The sequence below is a fragment of the Gekko japonicus genome, unplaced genomic scaffold (assembly GCF_001447785.1).
Source record: "Gekko japonicus isolate JY-2015 unplaced genomic scaffold, Gekko_japonicus_V1.1 scaffold2838, whole genome shotgun sequence".
Lineage (NCBI taxonomy): Eukaryota > Metazoa > Chordata > Lepidosauria > Squamata > Gekkonidae > Gekko > Gekko japonicus.
Genome location: NW_015170359.1, coordinates 14,949 through 34,401, shown reverse-complemented (window position 1 = coordinate 34,401; position 19,453 = coordinate 14,949). Strand labels below are relative to the sequence as shown.

General features: G+C 47.4%; 2 protein-coding genes across 2 annotated transcripts in view; both read left to right on the top strand.

The window, feature by feature from the left end:
* The window catches only part of LOC107116311 (zinc finger protein 543-like), a 13,484-nt gene extending 1,755 nt beyond the window's left edge, over positions 1-11,729 (top strand). The window contains exons 3-7 of the mRNA XM_015418216.1: positions 369-1,196; positions 1,317-1,526; positions 1,653-1,736; positions 9,942-9,990; positions 11,534-11,729. Of these exons, the coding sequence (XP_015273702.1) occupies positions 369-1,196; positions 1,317-1,526; positions 1,653-1,736; positions 9,942-9,990; positions 11,534-11,729 (1,367 nt within the window). The remainder of the gene's footprint in view (positions 1-368; positions 1,197-1,316; positions 1,527-1,652; positions 1,737-9,941; positions 9,991-11,533) is intronic.
* Positions 11,730-13,206: 1,477 nt separating this feature from the next.
* LOC107116310 (zinc finger protein 436-like) lies at positions 13,207-19,014 on the top strand. Its single transcript, XM_015418215.1, has 4 exons — positions 13,207-13,929; positions 14,931-15,051; positions 16,588-17,014; positions 17,707-19,014. Exons 1-4 carry the CDS (start codon positions 13,207-13,209, stop codon positions 18,557-18,559), a joined length of 2,124 nt encoding a protein of 707 aa, XP_015273701.1. The 3' UTR covers positions 18,560-19,014.
* The last annotated feature ends 439 nt before the right edge of the window (positions 19,015-19,453 follow it).

Below are 19,453 nucleotides of genomic sequence, written 5' to 3'. Positions count from 1 at the left end.
GGTGCTCCTGTTTAGTTTGTTTCCCCCCCGTTTTTCAGAAACTGAGAGCCCACTCATGCCCCTTGTCACACCTATCACAAAACTCCTTGGATTTTATGACAGGTTTTTGTAATGAAGCCATCAAGCACAGAAAATCAGTGTGGGTAGAGCTGTGGCTCAGTGGAAGAGCCTCTGCTTGGCATGCAAAAGGTCCCAGGTTCAATCCCCAGCTTCTCCAGTTAAAAGGACTAGACAATAGGTAATGTGAAAGACCTCCGCCTGAGACCCTGGAGAGCTGCCAGTCTGAGTAGACAAATCTGACCTTGATTGACCAATGGTCAGACCTCCTTGTGTGGGTGCTAATAGGGTCTCTCTGTTTATTCTCACAGGGGATGATCAGCAGAATGAAGAATACGAGGAACTGCATGAGTTATCATCTGTAAGAGTCAAGAATCAAGAGTTGACCGGAAACTTCAAAAATCTAGACAGAGCAAAGGGAGAAGAAGGAAGTCACCTGTTTGAGAAGGGGAATCAACCCTATCTTTGCCAAGGAGGGGATTTCTGTGAAGTAGTTCACATTGGGGGGGAAACATACAAGTGCTTGAAATGTGGAATGGACTTTTCAGACAAAGTCCAATATAATACCTGTTTGGAAAAGAACAGTAGAATGAAGACCTCTAAACGTCTGAAGTGTGGAAAGAACTTCACTTGCACATCAGAGCTTCTTAGACACCAAAGAATCCACAAAGCAGGTAAAGTGTATATCTGCTCATCCTGTGGGAAGAGCTTCTCGCATAAAACAAGCTTCATTCTGCACCAAAAAATTCATATGGAACAGAAGCCATTTATCTGCTTGGAGAGTGGAAAGAGTTTCTCTGAAGGAAATAAGGGTAATCTGCATTTTCCAAGGCATAGTAGTATGAAGGCATCTAAATGCTTTCAGTGTGGAAAGTGCTTCAGATACAAATCTCAATTCCTTGCACATCTAAGAACCCACACAGGGGAGAAACCTTTTGAATGCTCAGAGTGTGGAAAGAAATTCATTAGGAGTTTTCATCTTCAGCGGCATCTAAGAACCCACACAGGGGAGAAACCTTTTGAATGTTCAGAGTGTGGCAAGAAATTCAATCAGAGCTACAATTTTCAACAGCATCTAAAAACACACACAGGGGAGAAACCTTTTGAATGCCTGGAGTGTGGAAAGAAATTCAATAAGAGTTTCAATTTACGACAGCATCTAAGAACCCACACAGGGGAGAAACCTTTTGAATGCTCAGAATGTGGCAAGAAATTCAATCAGAGTTACCATCTTCAACGGCATTTAAGAACCCACGCAGGAGAGAAGCCTTTTCAATGCTCAGAGTGTGGAAAGAGTTCCAACTGGATTTCCAGTCCTCATTGGCATCAAAGAACCAATACAGAGGGGAAACTTTTTGAATGTTCAAAGTGTGGAAAGGGTTTCAACTGGAATGCCAATCTTCAGTGGCATCAAAAAATCTACACTGGGGAGAAACCTTTTGAATGCTCAGATTGTGGGAAAAAATTCAGTAGGAGCTTCAATCTTCAACGGCATCAAAAAATCCACACAGGAGACAAACCTTTTGAATGCTCTGGGTGTGGAAAGAAATTCAGTCAGGGTTACCATCTTCAGCGGCATCTAAGAACCCACACAGAGGAGGAACCTTTTCAGTGCTCGGAGTGTGGAAAGGAATTTATCCAGAGTTGCCATCTTGTACAGCATCAAAGAATCCACACAGGTGAGAAACCTTTTGAATGAGTGTGGAAAGAGATTCCTCCAGTGTGGCCATCTTCAACAGCATCAAAGAATCCACATGAGGTGAAACTGAATGGCTGCTAAGCCTGTGACAAGACCTTGTCTCATATTGCATACATTAACAGCAACCATAAAGTCCACACAGAGGTTAAACCATAAAAACTATTGCAAAGAGATTATATCTGCACAGAAACTTTACTATAGTGAAAGAAAGAAAGAAAGAAAGAAAGAAAGAAAGAAAGAAAGAAAGAAAGAAAGAAAGAAAGAAAGAAAGAAAGAAAGAAAGAAGATTCCTACGGGAGAAACAGAATAAATCCTTGAATCGTGGAAAGAGCTTTAGCCATAAAGTCTCCAATAGATCTCAAAGGGAAGAAAGCAAAGATGTGCTCTGAGGGTGGAAGGAGATTCCAGACCAGCTCTGCCCTCCTTAAGCACTGAGTAATCCACGTGAGAGAAACCTCATAAATGTTCAGTATGTGGAAGAACTTGAGGAAGAGATCAGACACTCATGTTCTTCAGAGAATCCACACAAGGGTGAAACTTTCCGCTTGAACGGCCCTAGATAGGTTCTGTGGAGGGTGTTTTTGAATTGCCCAGACGTGACGGGCTCAGGCAGTTGTCAGATTTTCAGGGGGGTGGGAGGGTATCCTTGGCGTTTGTAAGTGAATGTTTTGAAATGTGAATGTCCCTTGATTCTCACAAATCACTGTCAGAAGGGGGAAGTCAGATGCCCTTTTCTGTGTTTTGTGGGTTTTTTTCAGACTGGTGATTAGGAAATCTTTAAAACAATAGTTCATTGCAAGGGTTTTAAGTGTTTTTTTAAAAACTGATCTGTTAAAGTGTAAAAAGAAATCCTCTTGCTTCAGCCAGGCCTCTTCCTCCTTGTCTCATCCCCATGTTTTAAGTTCAAGAGCCAGAGTGTGGGGCTACAGCTGGGTGGATCTGGATTCCCAGCCACACTTGGCCAATCACTAACATACTTTTCAGAATTGCTCTGAAGAATAGTGTGCATCTGGGGTGAGACCCTTCTTGCAAGAAATGCTTAGTGGATTGTTAGGTACGGAAATGTCTGGACTTTGCTGGTATATGGTAGGTCTTGGATTGGTTGTGTTTCTAAAAATTAATTTTTTTTGTTGATGTGGGAATACCAATGCCATACTTTTGATTCAACCCCCCCCCTCTTTTTCTCTTTTGGTATTTTTGTATTTTTCATTTGTGCATGTGTGTGCACGTGTGCACCTAGAAGTCATGGCCAGACATATAATGGCTGGTATAATGGCTTGCCCCCTAAGCAAAAATCCCCCCCCCCAGTAAAAGTTGCTAGCTACAGGGCTGGCAGGCCTTGACAAAATTTCTTTGGCTTTAGGAGCCACCTCCTAAAATTTAAGAGCCAGACTTACTGTAATTTTGAGGCTAGACTGCTGTCATGCACTGTATATGGGCAACTCAGGTGCTCCTATTAGTCACTGTTGGGCAATCACTGTCTGTAGTCTTTTCATCATTCATGATCATTCACCAAGTTAAATTCAAGGTTTTCGTTATCCCTGACAAAGCCATGAAAGGCCTAATCATCCACATACCTTCAGGACCGGCTCTCCCGCTCTCTTCCGCTGCTACAACTTTGATCATTTGAGCAAAACCTTCCAAAGGTGTCACCCTGCAGATAGGTACGCTTGGCATCTTCCATAATTTTTTTACGTTCCAGAGATTGTGTGAAAACTGTCCTTTTATCGTGACGTTTCCTGCAAGTGTTTGTTCTTCGTCTCTTCCTGCCATTTTCAGAGTTCTTCTATCCTAAAAACCCAGGAAAGGGTTCAGTGTTTGTTTCTCCCCACCCACAACCCCCTCACCAAGTTGACCCAGCTTCTTCCCCTCCTCCCTCAGTCGATGCACCTGGCCCAGGAGCGAGAAGAGGAGGAAGAGGCTTCCCCTCCCTCACCCACTTCTTTGCCCCGGCTCATGATGTTATCTCACAAGGCATGATTCGGGTACTCGGTTTGTGGTGTCGGAGTGAGGTGCTCCTGGAACCCATGAATCTGAGAAGTCAACCTTCTAGAGTTCACTGATCTGCTCCTGGGGGAAACCTCGACCTCTGCCTTCCCCCCTTCGCTCCCTCCACAGTCTGCTCGCCTTTTAAAATGGAGACTGGAAGCTCCTTGGGGGCAGAGACTTGTTCTTATGTCTTCTCACTCACTGCCCTATTAAGGGTCAGGTGAATTGAGAGTGAGGTGTAATCTGTAGAAACAAGGGAATGCAAGGGGAGAGTCTCTGGTGTGTTTTCACCACACCAAAGAATTCTGTGTGTGTGTGTGTGTATGGGGGGTGATGGCTCTCATGTTTCCTGGATATGGAGGGGAAGAAAGAAAGAGACTCTTGGCCCAAGCCCCTGCCTTCTCCAGGGAGGGGGCCTTTGAAAAATGCTCCTTTCCAGCACCACGAGAAGGTTCTCCCCACCTCACCCACACAGATGGCATCCAGGTATCCTGCCCCCCCCCCCGGCTGGCCTCCTCCTGGTGCCAGGGGGGGGGTGGTGCCAGAGGGTGGGATATGTCCCTACTGCTGAGCCCTGACAGGACGTTGGTGGGATTCAGTCTTTAGTCATCCTCTCCAGCTTTCTAACCTTGGGGTCTTTCTCTCTCCTCTTTGGATGAGAGCTGCTCTGGAGGCACGGGTCTCGGACCCCCCCCCCCCCCTTTCGACCCCCTCATGAATAGCTCTGGCAGGGGTCTGAAGCCAGACATGAGAAATCTATGGTTTGATTCTGGCTGATGAGAGGGAAAGTCAGTACTCTTGGGTGCTGAGGTCCACCTTCCCTGTTGGCTGACGGGGTGGAACCTTTGGAAAAATTGGGAAAAGAGCACTGAGAAATGCATTTGAAGCAGCTGCACGTGTCCTGCGTCACATTTTTGGGAGATGCATTCTTACAGAGGAATCTTGGGAAGAACTCGGTGGATGTAATGGGCTGAAAGGACACATTGGGCCTGGGTAGTATGCAGAGCACTGGTAAATGAATTCATGAAACAAAAGAAAGGGCAGTCAGTGGGAAAGGAGGAGGAAGACTCCCAAAAGGGAACATGGAGGAATGCAGGCTGGATACATCACTGCAGATCCCTATATCTTCGGTGGGGAATCTAGTCTTTGAGGAGGGATTGCCAAGAAATTCTGATGCCTCTGACAGGACCCTATAGAGAAAGGCCAATTTGGGATTCAGTCTTTAGTCATCCTCTCCAGCTTTCTAACCTTGGGGTCTTTCTCTCTCCTCTTTGGATGAGAGCTGCTCTGGAGGCACGGGTCTCGGACTCCCCCCCTCCCCTTTCGACCCCCTCATGAATAGCTCTGGCAGGGGTCTGAAGCCAGACATGAGAAATCTATGGTTTGATTCTGGCTGATGAGAGGGAAAGTCAGTACTCTTGGGTGCTGAGGTCCACCTTCCCTGTTGGCTGACGGGGTGGAACCTTTGGAAAAATTGGGAAAAGAGCACTGAGAAATGCATTTGAAGCAGCTGCACGTGTCCTGCGTCACATTTTTGGGAGATGCATTCTTACAGAGGAATCTTGGGAAGAACTCGGTGGATGTAATGGGCTGAAAGGACACATTGGGCCTGGGTAGTATGCAGAGCACTGGTAAATGAATTCATGAAACAAAAGAAAGGGCAGTCAGTGGGAAAGGAGGAGGAAGACTCCCAAAAGGGAACATGGAGGAATGCAGGCTGGATACATCACTGCAGATCCCTATATCTTCGGTGGGGAATCTAGTCTTTGAGGAGGGATTGCCAAGAAATTCTGATGCCTCTGACAGGACCCTATAGAGAAAGGCCAATTGGCCCATCACAGAGAGTTTGGGTCTAGGATACCCTGAGTTGCCATGCCTCTGCTCCCAAAGACATGGGCTTGCCTTCTGAATGCAGGGAAACACAGAAACCTTTTTGGTTGAGAGATTGTATGACTTCCTAAATCTTTGAGGAAGGCCTGAAGAGTCTGGGAGTTTTCAGTTTAGAAAAGAGATGACTAAGGGAGGATATGATAGAAGTTTATAAAATTATGTGTGGGGTGGAGAGAGTTGACAAAAAGAACTTCTCCCTCTCCCAAAAGACTAGAACTCAGGATGGACAAAAGGAAATACTTCTTTACACAGAGAGATTAAAATGTGGCATTCACTGCCAGAGGGTGTAGTGATGGCTACAGGAAAAAGCAGCTTCAAAAGGGGATTAGCCAGATTCATGGAGGGTAAGTCTGTCATTGCCTACTAGGCATGGTGACTGAGGGGAAACCTCCATGTTCAGGGGCACTAAACCTCTGAATCCCAGAACCAGGAGGTAACATCAGGGGAAGCCCTATTATTGGCTGTGTGAAGGAACTGCTTCGCCACCATGTGAGACAGGAATGGATGGTAGACTAGATGGACTGCTGGTCTGATCCAGCAGGGCTCTTCTGATGTTCCTCTTAGGTTCAGAGGTCATTTCGGGGGGGATCGCGGGGAAACGCAGTCCCCCCCGGGTGAGCTGCGGGGGGTGGGGCACATGACGAAGCCCCGCCCCCCGCTTCCAGCTGCCCCGCTTCCGGCCCTGATTCAGCCAGGAGGAGGCAGGAGAAGAGGGAGGGTAAGTTGCTTCCTCCCCGCCTCTCCCCACCCCTGCCTGCCTGGGGCCAGGGAGGGCCTTGGCGGGGCTTCCTCGCACTCCCGCCAGCCTTGCAGGTCCACCACCGGGCCCCTGATGTCAGGGGGTGTGGCATATGCTAATGAGTTATGCTAATGAGTTCCCCTAGCTCTTTTTCTACGAAACAACCCCTGCTTAGGTTATATCTTTAATCATGAGGGGGAAGCTGTAATGGCTATCTAAGCACTGAGCCAGTGAGTGGACTTGCGACACTGGAGTGGATAGGCACATGCAGAAACCATTTTGGTTGACAGATTATGTGCCTTCTGACCGTGGACCGTGGGTAGAGTTGAGGCATATCTAAGAGTTCTTTGGGTTCTGCTTCCCTATTGTTAACAGCTTCCATTCCTTGTTGTGGGTGGGATTAAGGGTTTAACTGTTTTCACGGTCTTGAAGATCTGTGCTAGAAGCTGAACAGGAGACCCCTCAGAAACCTCCCTTGAGTGGGTCTACCTCTGCCCAGAGGCTCCCTTTTGCAGCTCAGAAGGGTCTGAGGTCTGAGAAGGGTCACCCTCTCTTCCCCCAGACACCTCTGTTGAGAAGCCCCATCAGATACATGTATGCATCAGCAGCCCCACAGCATCTTCTCAAAGGGCCTCTTCTGCTTTTGAGTGCAGAATCTGTAAGACAGAAACTCCGTCACGGGTTGCGCTTCCCCAGCCCAATTTGAGAAAGCACTTGGCAGTCTTGTAGAGTAGAATCCAGACTAAAAAAACTTTATTAATAAAGGAGGGAAAATATAGGTACAACAAGGTTTTGAATCCTAGAATACCCACAGCTCTTCCCTAGGGTTACAATGGAAGGCATAAGGTTTTAAACCCACTATGACGCTTTGCAAATAAATCAGAATTATCGGTTCCATCAAACTTTGTCACATATCCGTCACACCATTCTGATTGGGCCCGAACCTGTGGGTTGGATTTTCACAGGCAAAAATGTACCTCCTACAGCTAAACAATAGGCCTTCTTCTCCTCAGGCTGTGAAGTTCCAAAAAGTATCTAATGTAACAGATATGGGTACATCATGCAGTATGTTCTCCATCTAACGCAAGCGAGCTGACATCAGAAACATGTGCAGTCACAGCTAGCCATCAGGAGCATCAGTTACTGCTTGTCAGCATTTAGTATTTTTCCCAGAATGCATTTAAGCATTGAACCAAAGTGAATACCTGAATATATATTCATAGTTGATTTCTATCTCTGTAATTAGAATCATCAATGGCACTTGACATATCTGTATGTCTGTGTATGTCATAGGTGCTAACTGAGTCCACTAAGGTTAGTCTACTAAAGCAGACAGAGTGCTGAGTGCATAACAGTGTCACATATAGACTGTGCGTACAACAAATCTGAAAGGGAAGAGGGAAATAGGGTGGTGGCCGCTGTCTCGGCTGAGGAACCCAGTTCTGCCCGATGCTCTCTCAGCAGCCCAGAGGAGACCTGGCTTCAGGCATCCCAGGACCAGCAGGCCTCTTGGCCGCGCTCTTGAAAAGTCTGGAAGAATGGAACCTGAGGAGAAAAGGGCACAGCACTATCAATGTTTTCCTTCATGTTAAGAAGGGACTGAACTGGCTTGAGAGGGATCTTTCCTGCTTCCCAAAGGGAGGTCTGAAGAAGAAAGGAACTGAAACGGGTCAGAGCCTTCCTGGCCCTGAACAAGGTGGAATTGCTGGCGGGCTGAGCATCCCATGAGTTTGGTGTAGTGGTGAAGAGCGCAGACTCTAATCTGGGAGAACCAGGTTTGATTCCCCACTCCTCCACATGCAGCTGCCGGTGTGACCTTCGGTCAGTCACAAGTTCTCTCAGAGCTGTTCTCTCACGAGCAGTTCTCAAAAGAGCTCTCTCAGCCCCGCCTACCTCACAGGGTGTCTGTTTTGGGAGGGGAAGGAGATTGTAAACCTCTCTGAGACTCCTTCAGGTCGTGAAGGGCGGGGTATAAATCCAATCTCTTCTTCTTCTTCTCTGACATCCACTGCAGAGTGCCTAGAATAACTCTCAGATCAGGGGTCATAATATCGAGAGACAGAGGGGCTCTACCAGCAAACATCCCTTGAAGTTGTGCTCGGGGTCAGCAGTGAAGCTGTTTTCACCATGGAGACTTGGATTTCGGGCTAAAGAATTCCCTGGTACACAAGTACCCTCTGGGCTATGGCAGGCAGAGAACTTCACTTGCCATGGGACCTATAGAGGGGTATGGGGGTTGAGGGATTTACTGGATCACTGCTGATCAAATAGCTGGCAACTGCAGCAGCTGGATCCTTTTCAGTTGGTTTTAAGCTGGAAAGCAATGGAACTGGGAAGAAAAGAGGTAGAGAGCAGAGAAAGTCATGTTTCCTTCCACCTAGGGGGCAGTCTCTACTACTTCACTCTTCTCAGTCTGGCTTTCAGACTGGTAGTAGGAGACCAAAGATTGCTTACAGGGTCCTGATGGTGACAGCGACAAGCATGGACGGCTTCAAGAGGGAATTGGATAAACATATGGCGCAGAGGTCCATCAGTGGCTATTAGCCACAAGGTATAGATAGGAACGGGAGCTGCGGTGGCTCAAGTGGTTAAGACGCTGAACTGCAGGCTGTGGAAGGTCAGTAGTTCAGCAGTTCGAGACCCGGGTGCCACATGACGGAGTGAGCTCCCGTCTCTAGTTCCAGCTCCTGCCAACCTAGCAGTTCGAAAGCAAGAAATTGCAAGTAGATAAATAGGTACCAAGAAGGTAACAGCGTGCGGTGCGCCTTGGTGTTTAGTTATGCCAGCCACATGACCACGTAAACGTCTTCGGACAGCGATGGCTCTTCGGCTTGGAAATGGAGATGAGCACCGCAACCCTAGAGTCAGACTCGACTGGCTTTTGAGCAAGGGAACCTTTACCTTTTATAGATAGAAACTCTCAGTCTGGGGCAAGGGATGCTCTCTATTCTTGGTGCTTGGGGGGGGGCAAAGTGGGAGGGCGTCTAGTGTCCTGGCCCCACTGCTGGACCTCCTGATGGCACCTGGTATTTTTGGCCACTGTGTGACAGAGTGTTGGACTGGATGGGCCATTGGCCTGATCCAACACTGGCTTCTCTTATGTTCTTAACAGAGCGCCTTCCTGCTAGCCCCACCCAGCAACCATCGCCAGATATTAAACCCCCAGGGTTAGAGAGCAGGCGTCCCAGGACAGAAAAGGGTGCTAAAAGAAAGCCTGGCTTTTACCTTAAAAACAGTCTTTAAAAAACAAAGTTGGAGTCCAGGACTGTCCAGTGGGCACCTTTAAGGCCAATAAAATTTAATTCTGGTTATAAGCTTCCGTGTGCAGGCACACTGCTTCGGAAACCTTATACCCAGAATTAAATTCTGTTGGAGTTAAAGGTGCCCACTGGACTCAAACGTTTTTCTGCTGCTTGCTTCAGACCAAGACGGCTAAGCCACGTAAACCCGTCCTTAAAGAGTGTTTTTATTTTGCATCTGAAGGCTTGAGAGGGTTAAAGCGATAGAGCTGGGTTTCCTAAGTAGCCTGCACAACTTCCACCGTTGAGGATCCGGCTTTGTTTTCAGGAGAACTGGAGGACCGAGGCTGGATCCGGACCGGGGACCGGCTGGAAGGGTAAAACGTGGGAGGGAAGAGAGACAGAGGCTCCCCCCAGGTAGGGCAGGCCTGCAGGGGAGGGGGTCCCTGGGGCAGAGCAGGGCCAGAAAGGAGGAGGAGGTGGTCAGGCCGGTCCGCTCTCTGCTCCCGAGTCGGGCTGCCAGCTCTGGATCCGGCCCCCTGGTTCCTTCTGGCCGAGAACAGATTCCCCTGCGGATCTCTGGCGAAGGTGTAACCTCAGCTAAAGGCGCAGGACGGAGCCGTGCGGGCTGGACTGGTTGGCAGGTTTCGCTGCAGAGTCTGATGCGGCAGGAGAGGGGTTTGCACTCTGGGAAGGGGGAAGAGAGTTGGCCCCATGGAGACCCCCCATGGACCCCCCCGGTCTGAGAGAGAGGAGGGTCCCGGTCGCCTCTGACTCCATTTAGCTGAACCTCTGCAGGGAACGCGAGTAAAGCGAATCGGATCTGGAGCCGAGGGGATGGGAGGGGATTGCACTTATGAGAAAAAGAATCTTTTCCGTGTTAGTGTCAATGGGATTGCTTTGGAGCAGGAGGGTGGTGTGCAAATGCAGCTTGGTTGTAACAGATGCAGGGATTTCGCTTGAGGGAGTGGGTACAGGAGTCCTAAGGGAACCTCATGCTCTCCGTCCCCCTTCCAGATTGTTATTTTTTGCTTGCCTCTGAGCGTGAACAGAGTGCCTCCCCATCCCTGCTGAGTAACCACAATCAGACCTTCCTCACCTGGAATCGGAGAATAAACATTCTGGCTAGAAGGTGGGGCTGGAAAGAAAGGCACAGGTCATCTTTTCCTCTCTGGATTAAAGAAAAGGCAAAACATAAAGCAGCAGCGTTTTTCCTACTAAAACGTTACAAAGAAAGAGCCAGGGTTCCCAGACAGGACACAGGAAAGGGGCCCGGAACTGAGCTGGAGCATATTGGGGGGGGGGGGGATTCTCAGAGGGTGAAATGTTGGTTCTTCCCAGAAGGATGTGAATTTTCAAATTCTCGTTGAGCTTTGAAAGAAAAAATGCCACGTGCTGCAGAAGAAAAAATATTGCCTTCTCAGAGTTGCAGTCCTTCCTTTGGACAAGACACAGGAAGGGCAGGTGGGCACAGGAGAGGCCGGAAGGCCTTTCTGTGATGGGGAGAGGCTGGAGAGCGCTTGAATAATTAGGTCGTTTTAATGTTCATAATGCTTAAAAATCTTTTAACTTTTGTATATGGTTTTATGGTACTGGATACCAACTTACGTAAGCTGCCCAGAGCTTGCTCGTGGGAAGGGTGGGGTATAAATTGAAGTAATAAATAAAATAAAATGAATAGCACACAGGAGATCCCTGATTCTGTCCCTGGCATCTCCTTTGAAACCAACCAAAGATAGCATACCTGGCAGAGGCTCCAGAGAAGTGCTGCCTTGAGACTAGACTACTGGACTGAACTCCACAGGGGACAGGCCTTGAAAACAACTTGAAAACTTCAGGTGATGAAGAACACTAGAGCTCAGTATCAGGGATTAGGCAAAGTGAGTCTCTTCTTTACGTGCTCCATTGGCTCCCCCTTAGTTTTCAGGTTCAGTTCAAAGGCCTGGTTATTTCCAGGAAATCCACAACCCTGAAGGGCAGCCAGTCCCATTACGCTATACGTATGAAGGTGCCTTTTGTGGAGTCTATTAAAGCCAGTGTTGTCTCCAGGGTCTCAGACAAAGGCCTTCACATTACCTCCTACTTCATCCGTTTGACTGGAGATGCTGGGGATTGAACCGGGGACCTTCCGCACGCAAACCAGGCTCTATGCCACCAAGCCATGTCCCCTCTGTACCAGGTCTGCTAATCAGCTATAGGCAATCAAGATATACTGTGTAAGGCCAGTAAATAATGTCTTTTGAGATTTTAGTGTATTTTTTTGTATATCTTTAGTTTTTTTGTATTTTTCTGTGTTAATTTAAATGCAATTAAAGTCAAATTAATTGTACAAAATATTCACAAATGTGTAAAAGGTAGTTTTCTATACTCATGACCGCTAGCAGATGGTCCAAATTAAGATACAAGATCCGACAATTTTAATGGCTTGCTTGCAAGTGCACTATCTTCTAGCAAGCCTTTAAAATTTTAGGATCTTGTATCTTTTTACTGCGGCTGTTATGAATACAACTATGAAGTTATGTTCTTTCCGCAGTGTTTGAAATTGTTTTTCATTGTTGTTGGACTTTTTGTACTTTGAGATGTTGTGACTGGTTTGTAACATTTGTGGATATTTTGTATAATTAATTTGGCTTTAATTCCACTTAAAATAACACCAAAAAGTACGCTAAAATATCAAAAGTAATTATTTATTGGTCTTACACAGTATATTTTGATTGCATATAACCCTCTACTGTGTTTCCTTGTTGAGTTTAGGTCTATTAATTGGAACAGCAGAGCTCTTTGAAGCAGGTGCCTGCAAACAGATAAACTTACACGTTCTCTCTGGCCTCTCCTCTCCGGTGGAAGAGCCTTCCTGGCATTTCACACACTGTAAGAAGGAATTTTTTCGAAGGACTTTTCTCTGACAGGAGAGCAGGGCTATTTTTGGGCAGGAACGCACAGGAACGGAGTTCCGGCTGGCTCCCAAGTTGGCCACGCCCAGCAGGAACTCATTAGCATAATAGGCCACACCCAACAGCAGAAACTCATTAGGATTGGCTACATTAGGGGTGTGTGGCCTAACATGCAAAGGAGTTCCTGCTACAAGAAAAGCCCTGGGTTTTGACAACAAACAAGGTAAATGGAATAGCGAAGGAGTTCCTGCTACAAGAAAAGCCCTGGGCTTCTGGTAACATGGGGGTGCAGCCTAATGTGCTAATGAGCGGTGCTGTCAGGGTGTGGCCTAATATGCTAATGAGTTTCTGTTGTTGGGTGTGGCCTATTATGCTAATGAGTTCCTGCTGGGCTTTTTCTACAAAAAGAGCCCTGCAGGAGAGAAATCAGAAGCCTTGTAACTAGCACCTTGCTGCGTGCATTTGAAAAACCTCTAAACATATGGAATCATACCAACACCTTTTTGAATATAACCAGTTTATCTGATCAGAAAAGTCACATGGGGGACATAAACCGGAAGTTGAGGGATTGTGTGTCTCTTCTGTCTCTTTTCCGTGTTCTTCCTCTCTCCAGGAAGAAGCTGTGTGTGGAAGAGACTAACATTGTAGAGTTTTCAGTCGTGCAGCAGCAACTCTTGAAGCAATCCTCCAGAGCCAGAAATGGAGAAAGAGACTCCCACAGGTTCCAAATTAGGAGAAGTATCGGAGGGGAGAGGAATAACCTCTCATGTCCTCCAGGCTGCGAGTATCAGGGAGAACTTGCAAAGGAGACTAAGAGGTCCAATGAATCAGCCTGCAGGGGAGGGACTCCTTCCCCTTGAGCAGTGGGAAGCCCAGTGGCAGGAATTCCTGAGGACACTGAAATCCTCTCACTGTGGATGGGGAATCCGACACTTGCCAGAGAAACCTTCACCCTGGGAGGATGCCAAGGCCTTTCTGGCCTCCTTTGAGCAAGTGGCCGAGGCCTGTCGGTGGCCCAGAGATGAGTGGGTGATCCGACTCCTGCCGGCCCTCAGCGGAGAAGCCGCAAAGGCCTTTAACAGTCTGGATGTCAAAGACAGAGAGGATTATGGGAAGGTGAAGGCAGCCATCTTGCGAGGGGATGCCCTGAGCCGAGAGAAGCAACGTGAAGAGTTCCGGCATTTCTGCTACCAGGAGGCCGAGGGGCCACGGGGGGCTTACAGCCAACTGCGAAAAATGTGCTGTGGGTGGCTGAGAGTGGAGAATCACAGCAAGGAGCAGATCCTGGAGCTCTTGATCCTAGAGCAACTACTAAGTGTCCTGCCCCCGGAGATCCAGAACCGTGTGAGGGAGAGCGGCCCCGAGAGCTGCTCCCAGGCAGTGGCCCTGGCCGAGGAGCTCCTCTTGAGGCAGGAGAAGCAGGTGAGGCCCTTCTGTGTTGTGTGTCCTGAGTGTGGGAAGGCCTGGGGTGCAGCAGTGGCTGAGACCCTCTGTCCATATCGGGGGAGCAGAGGAGTGCCTGGGTGTCATGGAAAGGTCTGTTGCGTCATTTCCCAGTACGCTGCAATCCAGCTTTTTTGGGTGGGGAGGAATTCTCTCTCAACCTGGGAACCAATGAGTGGGTCTGTATTGATGGGGTCACCCTCCCGGTGAAAGAGCGGGTCTTGGTGTTCTGGATGCTTGAGATTCCTGCTCCCTTTGTCATCTCCGCAGGTGACAGGTGTTGCCTGGAAAGTCCTGAAGACCTCCCCCCATCTCCCTCCTCCCGTATAGTTCAGTGGATGTCGTCAGGGCTATTTTGGGGCAGGAACGCACAGGAACGGAGTTCCGGCTGGCTCCCGAGTTGGCCACACCCAGCAGGAACTCATTAGCATAATAGGCCACACCCAACAGCAGAAACTCATTAGGACTGGCTACATTAGGGGTGTGTGGCCTAACATGCAAAGGAGTTCCTGCTATAAAAAAGCCCTGGGTTTGGACAACAAACAAGGTAAACAGAATAAGAAGCAAAAAGTGAGTGTGTCTGGATGACCCCACTTCTGCGAACATGGGGTGTGTGGCCTAATATGCTAATGAGCTGTGCTGTCATGGGTGTGTCCTAATAAGCAAATGAATTTCCGCTGTTGGGTGTGGCCTATTATGCTAATGAGTTCCTGCTGGGCTTTTTCTACAAAAAAAGCCCTGGCTGTCGTCATGTCTTAACCTTCTTGGCGATAGTGCCTTCTTTGTGCATTTCACTTCCATAACAGTGTTTTGTAATGGGACACTTGAAATTTTCTATATGCCTTGTGGAAACTATGTCCTCCTTTCCTCTGTATCACATACCAGTAAATCTGCTAAGGTCAGGGGGGTGGAAGAACCTTCACCTCTGCCTCTCTTTGCCACTCTGCCCTGAAAGGGTATGTTTCTCTTTGCTCTTACAGGTACCCTTGCAGGAAGCTGCTGGATGGGTTTCCAAGACAGGGGAGGCTCCATCTGAGAGTGAGCAGAGGCATCCCTTCATGGACATCAAGGAAGAGGAGGATGGAGAAGAAGACTCACTGGGTATGGAGGGAGGGAGGCCTTCTGGGGCCTGAGATCAAGGCATCTTGGAAGCTCTTTCTGGGTCTGAGCCCAGCAGTGACTCCTTCTCTCCTATCAAGGGCTGCTTCCCTGTCCTTTGATCCTCCAGAGAACCTGATATTCTCGAGAAAGAGAGAGGCTGGTAACTTAAGAGCCCTGTTGGATGAAGCCCATGTCCCATCAACATGTTCCTGCAGGGATCACCTAGATGCATTTGGGCCTTCCCGTTTCTCTCCCCCTCCAGAAACTAGGGTGGTCCCTTTTGGACTGTTCGGTTTGTTGGACAAGGCTTAACTCCCTCCCCTTTTTCAGAGGCTGCAAACCAACTCATGCCCCATGTCACACCTATCACAAAACTCTCTGGATTTTATGATTATTTTTTTTAGTACTTGACCATCACTCACAGAAAATCAAAACGGGAAGGGCCGTGGCTCAGTGGAAGAACATCTTCTTTGCGCGGAGAAGGTCCTGGGTTCAATCCCTGGCATCACCAGTTAAAAAGACTAGGTAATAGGTGATGTGAAAGACCTCTGCATCTTCTTTGGGTGGAGAAGGTCCTGGGTTCAATCCCTGGCATTACCAGTTAAAAAGACTAGGTAATAGGTGATGTGAAAGACCTCTGCATCTTCTTTGGGTGGAGAAGGTCCTGGGTTCAATCCCTGGCATTACCAGTTAAAAAGACTAGGTAATAGGTGATGTGAAAGACCTCTGCATCTTCTTTGGGTGGAGAAGGTCCTGGGTTCAATCCCTGGCATTACCAGTTAAAAAGACTAGGTAATAGGTGATGTGAAAGACCTCTGCATCTTCTTTGTGCGGAGAAGGTCCTGGGTTCAATCCCTGGCATCACCAGTTAAAAAGACTAGGTAACAGGTGATGTGAAAGACCTCTACATCATCTTTGGGCGGAGAAGGTCCTGGGTTCAATCCCTGGCATCACCAGTTAAAAAGACTAGGTAACAGGTGATGTGAAAGACCTCTGCATCTTCTTTGGGCGGAGAAGGTCCTGGGTTCAATCCCTGGCATCACCAGTTAAAAAGACTAGGTAACAGGTGATGTGAAAGACCTCTGCATCTTCTTTGTGCGGCGAAGGTCCTGGGTTCAATCCCTGGCATCACCCGTTAAAAAGACTAGGTCATAGGTGATGTGAAGGACCTCTGCCTGAGACCCTGGGGACCTGCTGACCTTGATGGACCAATGACAGGTTCGCATGTATTCATGTGTCTTCTTGTACAGAGCAAGTCAAATATGAAGTGAGGTGGAATAAATCTTCAGCCCCTTTTCCCCTTAAAGTGTTTATATGGGGATTTTTGTGGAGGGAAGAGAAAGGCAGAGGATAAAGCTGGCTCCATTGCAGGGCCAGACCAGGCAAAAGGTGTGTCAAGCTCCTTGCTGTGGGGTTGAAGGAGGCTCTGAGGGAGGAATCAAAATATCCTGCAGGAAACAGGAGTGACCCATCTGACTTGATTTCTTGCATGGCTGCTGACAGGATCTGACAGGACCTCTCTCTTTATTCCAGCAGGACACATAGGGGAGGGCACCGGGGAATTACTGGGGTCATCCTCAGAAAATGCTAAGGAGGAAGACTCTGGTGAAAACTTGAGAGATTCAGATGGAACCAGAAGGAAGGAGGGAAATGACACAGATGTGAAGAAGGAGAAATCCATTATTTTCCGAGGAGGAGGCTCCCATGAAGTTCCAGACCAAGCTGAAAGGCCAGCGAAAAACAGAAGGAAGGGAGACCTCCGTTATAACCAGAGAATCCACTGCAGGGAAAAAGGAAATGAAACTGGGGGTGTTGGAAAGGTCTTTATTCAGAAAAGGAACATTGTTTCCCAGGAACAAATTCAGTCAGGAGAGAAACCATATAACTGCTTGGAGTGTGGAAAGCGCTTCAGTCGCCAAACAACCCTTACTTCACATCAAAGAATTCACACAGGTAAGGAGCCGTATAAAAGCTTCTTTGATTTAGGTTTAATGTTTGTTTATTTATTTTATTTTATTTCATTTATACCCCGCCCTCCCCGCATTAAAATGTAAATAAATGGATGCTTCAATGTACTGCAAGAAGAAACCACTGAAATATGCTCTGTTAGAAAGAACTTCGAGAGCAGGTCAGGCCTCCTTCTGTGGGTGCTAATGGGGTCTCGCTCTTTATTCCCACAGGGGGTGATCAGGAGAACGAGGAAGATGAGGAATGGTTTGGGTTACCATCGGGAAAAACCAAGAATCAAGAGGTGAAAGGAAACTTTGGGAATCGAGATGGAGCAAAGGGAAGGGATTTCCATGAATTAATTCACACAGCGGAAGAAACATACAAATGCTTGGAGTGTGGAATGGACTTCTCAGATCAAACACAATATAATACCCACTTGCGAATGCATAGTGGAAAGAACACTCCTAAACGTTTGGAGTGTGGCAAGAGCTTCAGCTGCAGATCAGAGCTTCTTAGACACCAAAGAATCCAGACAGCAGGGAAAGCGTATATCTGCTCACCCTGTGGCAAGAGCTTCTCATACAAAGCAAACCTTATTCACCACCAAAGAATTCATTCAGAAGAGAAGCCATTCATCAGTTCAGGGAGTGGAAAGAGTTTCTCTGATGGAAAAAAGGATAATGTACATTTTTCAAAGCATAATAGAATGAAGGCATATAAATGCTTTCAGTGTGGAAAGTATTTTAGATACAAATCTCAGCTCCTTGTTCACCAAAGAATCCACACAGGGGAGAAACCGTTTGAATGCTCAGAATGTGGAAAGAAATTCAGTCAGAGTGGCAATCTTCAGCAGCATCAAAGAATTCACATAGGGGATAAAGCTTTTGAATGCTCAGAGTGTGGAAAGAAATTCAGTATTAGTTTGCATCTTCAGCAGCATCTAAGAACCCACACAGGGGAGAAACGTTTTGAATGCTCAGAGTGTGGAAAGAAATTCAGTAGGAATTTGCATCTTGAACAGCATCTAAGAACTCACACGGGGGAGAAACCTTTTGAGTGCTCAGAGTGTGGAAAGACATTCAATTGGAGTAGCAATCTTCAGCGGCATCAGAGAACTCACACAGGGGAGAAACCTTTTGAATGCTCAGCTTGCGGAAAGAAATTCAGTCAAAGTTGCCATCTTCAACAGCATTTAATCACCCACACAGGGGAGAAACCTTTTGAATGCTCAGAGTGTGGAAAGAGCTTCAACTGGAGGGTCGATCTTCAACGGCACCAAAGAATTCATACAGGTGAGAAGCCTTTTGAATGCTCAGAGTGTGGTAGGAAATTCAGTAGGAGTTGCCATCTTCAACGACATGAAAGAATTCACACAGCGGAGAAACCTTTTGAATGCTCAGAGTGTGGAAGGAGATTCAAGTGCAATGGCAACCTTCAGCGGCATGAAAGAACCCACATGTGGAGAAACTGCATAGCTGCTATGCGTGTGCCAAGAACTCCTCTCGTATCTCATACATTAGCAGCAACTCTAGAGTCCACACAGAAGGGAAACCATTAAAACTCTTGGAAAGAGCTTGCCTCTATGTGGAAAACCTTACCATAGCCATAGAAACAAAATTCAAATAGGGGGGAAAAAACACTATAAATGCTCAGATTGTGGAAAGAACTTCAGCCATGATTGAAGCCTCAAACAGATCTCCCAAGGGAAGAAAACAAAGATGTGCTCTATGGGTGGGAGGAGATTCAAGACCGGTTCTGCTCTCCGTAAGCATCAAGGAATCCACACGGGGAGAATGGAGATGCTCAGGGTGTGGCAAGAGCCTGAGCAGAGATCACGTCTTCACATCCCTTAGTGAATCCACACGAGAATTAAACTTCCTTTATAGTTGGTTCCGAGGAGGCTCCTCTTCTGTTGTCCAGGTGTTGGGGGTTCAGGCTGCTGTGATCTTTTCAGGGTCTCACCATTGGGATTAATTCAGATCCAAAGGAAAACTCGCTAACTGCAGAGTAGCACCGAACAATATCTAGCATCCTAGAACTAGGCGGGGTATCCTTGGAGTATAATAGCGAGTGTATTGAAATATGGATCCCCCCTTGAGTCTCACAAGACAGCATCAGAAGTCAAATACTCTTTTCTGTGTTTTGTGGGATTTTTTTTACAGATCGGTGATTAGAAAATGTTTAAAACGATAGTCTGGTGCAAGTGTGTTACGTGTTTGTAAAAATTGCCTGTGAAATTGTAGAAACCTTCTTGCCTGAGCCAGGCAGCTTGTGCCACATCTGATCCCTGTGTATTCAGTTCAGCAGTTACAGTACTGGGTTACAATTGGGTGCGTCTTGGTCAATGTTCCCTCTAAGCTGTGGGGTCTTGTGTGCAAAAATTCTACTTTGTGAGCAACTGGCATTAAAGCTGTGAGCCAGTGATTTGGCTACTGCATAAATTAGTTTGATC

Bases quoted from the DNA above. Each gene is read 5' to 3' on its own strand.
- LOC107116310 (XM_015418215.1), top strand. From the start codon at position 13,207: ATGGAGAAAGAGACTCCCACAGGTTCCAAATTAGGAGAAGTATCGGAG. The intron at 13,930-14,930 runs GTGAGGCCCTTC...TTGCTCTTACAG, and splicing joins TCTTGAGGCAGGAGAAGCAG to GTACCCTTGCAGGAAGCTGC. The intron at 17,015-17,706 runs GTATAAAAGCTT...AAAGCATAATAG, and splicing joins ATTCACACAGGTAAGGAGCC to AATGAAGGCATATAAATGCT.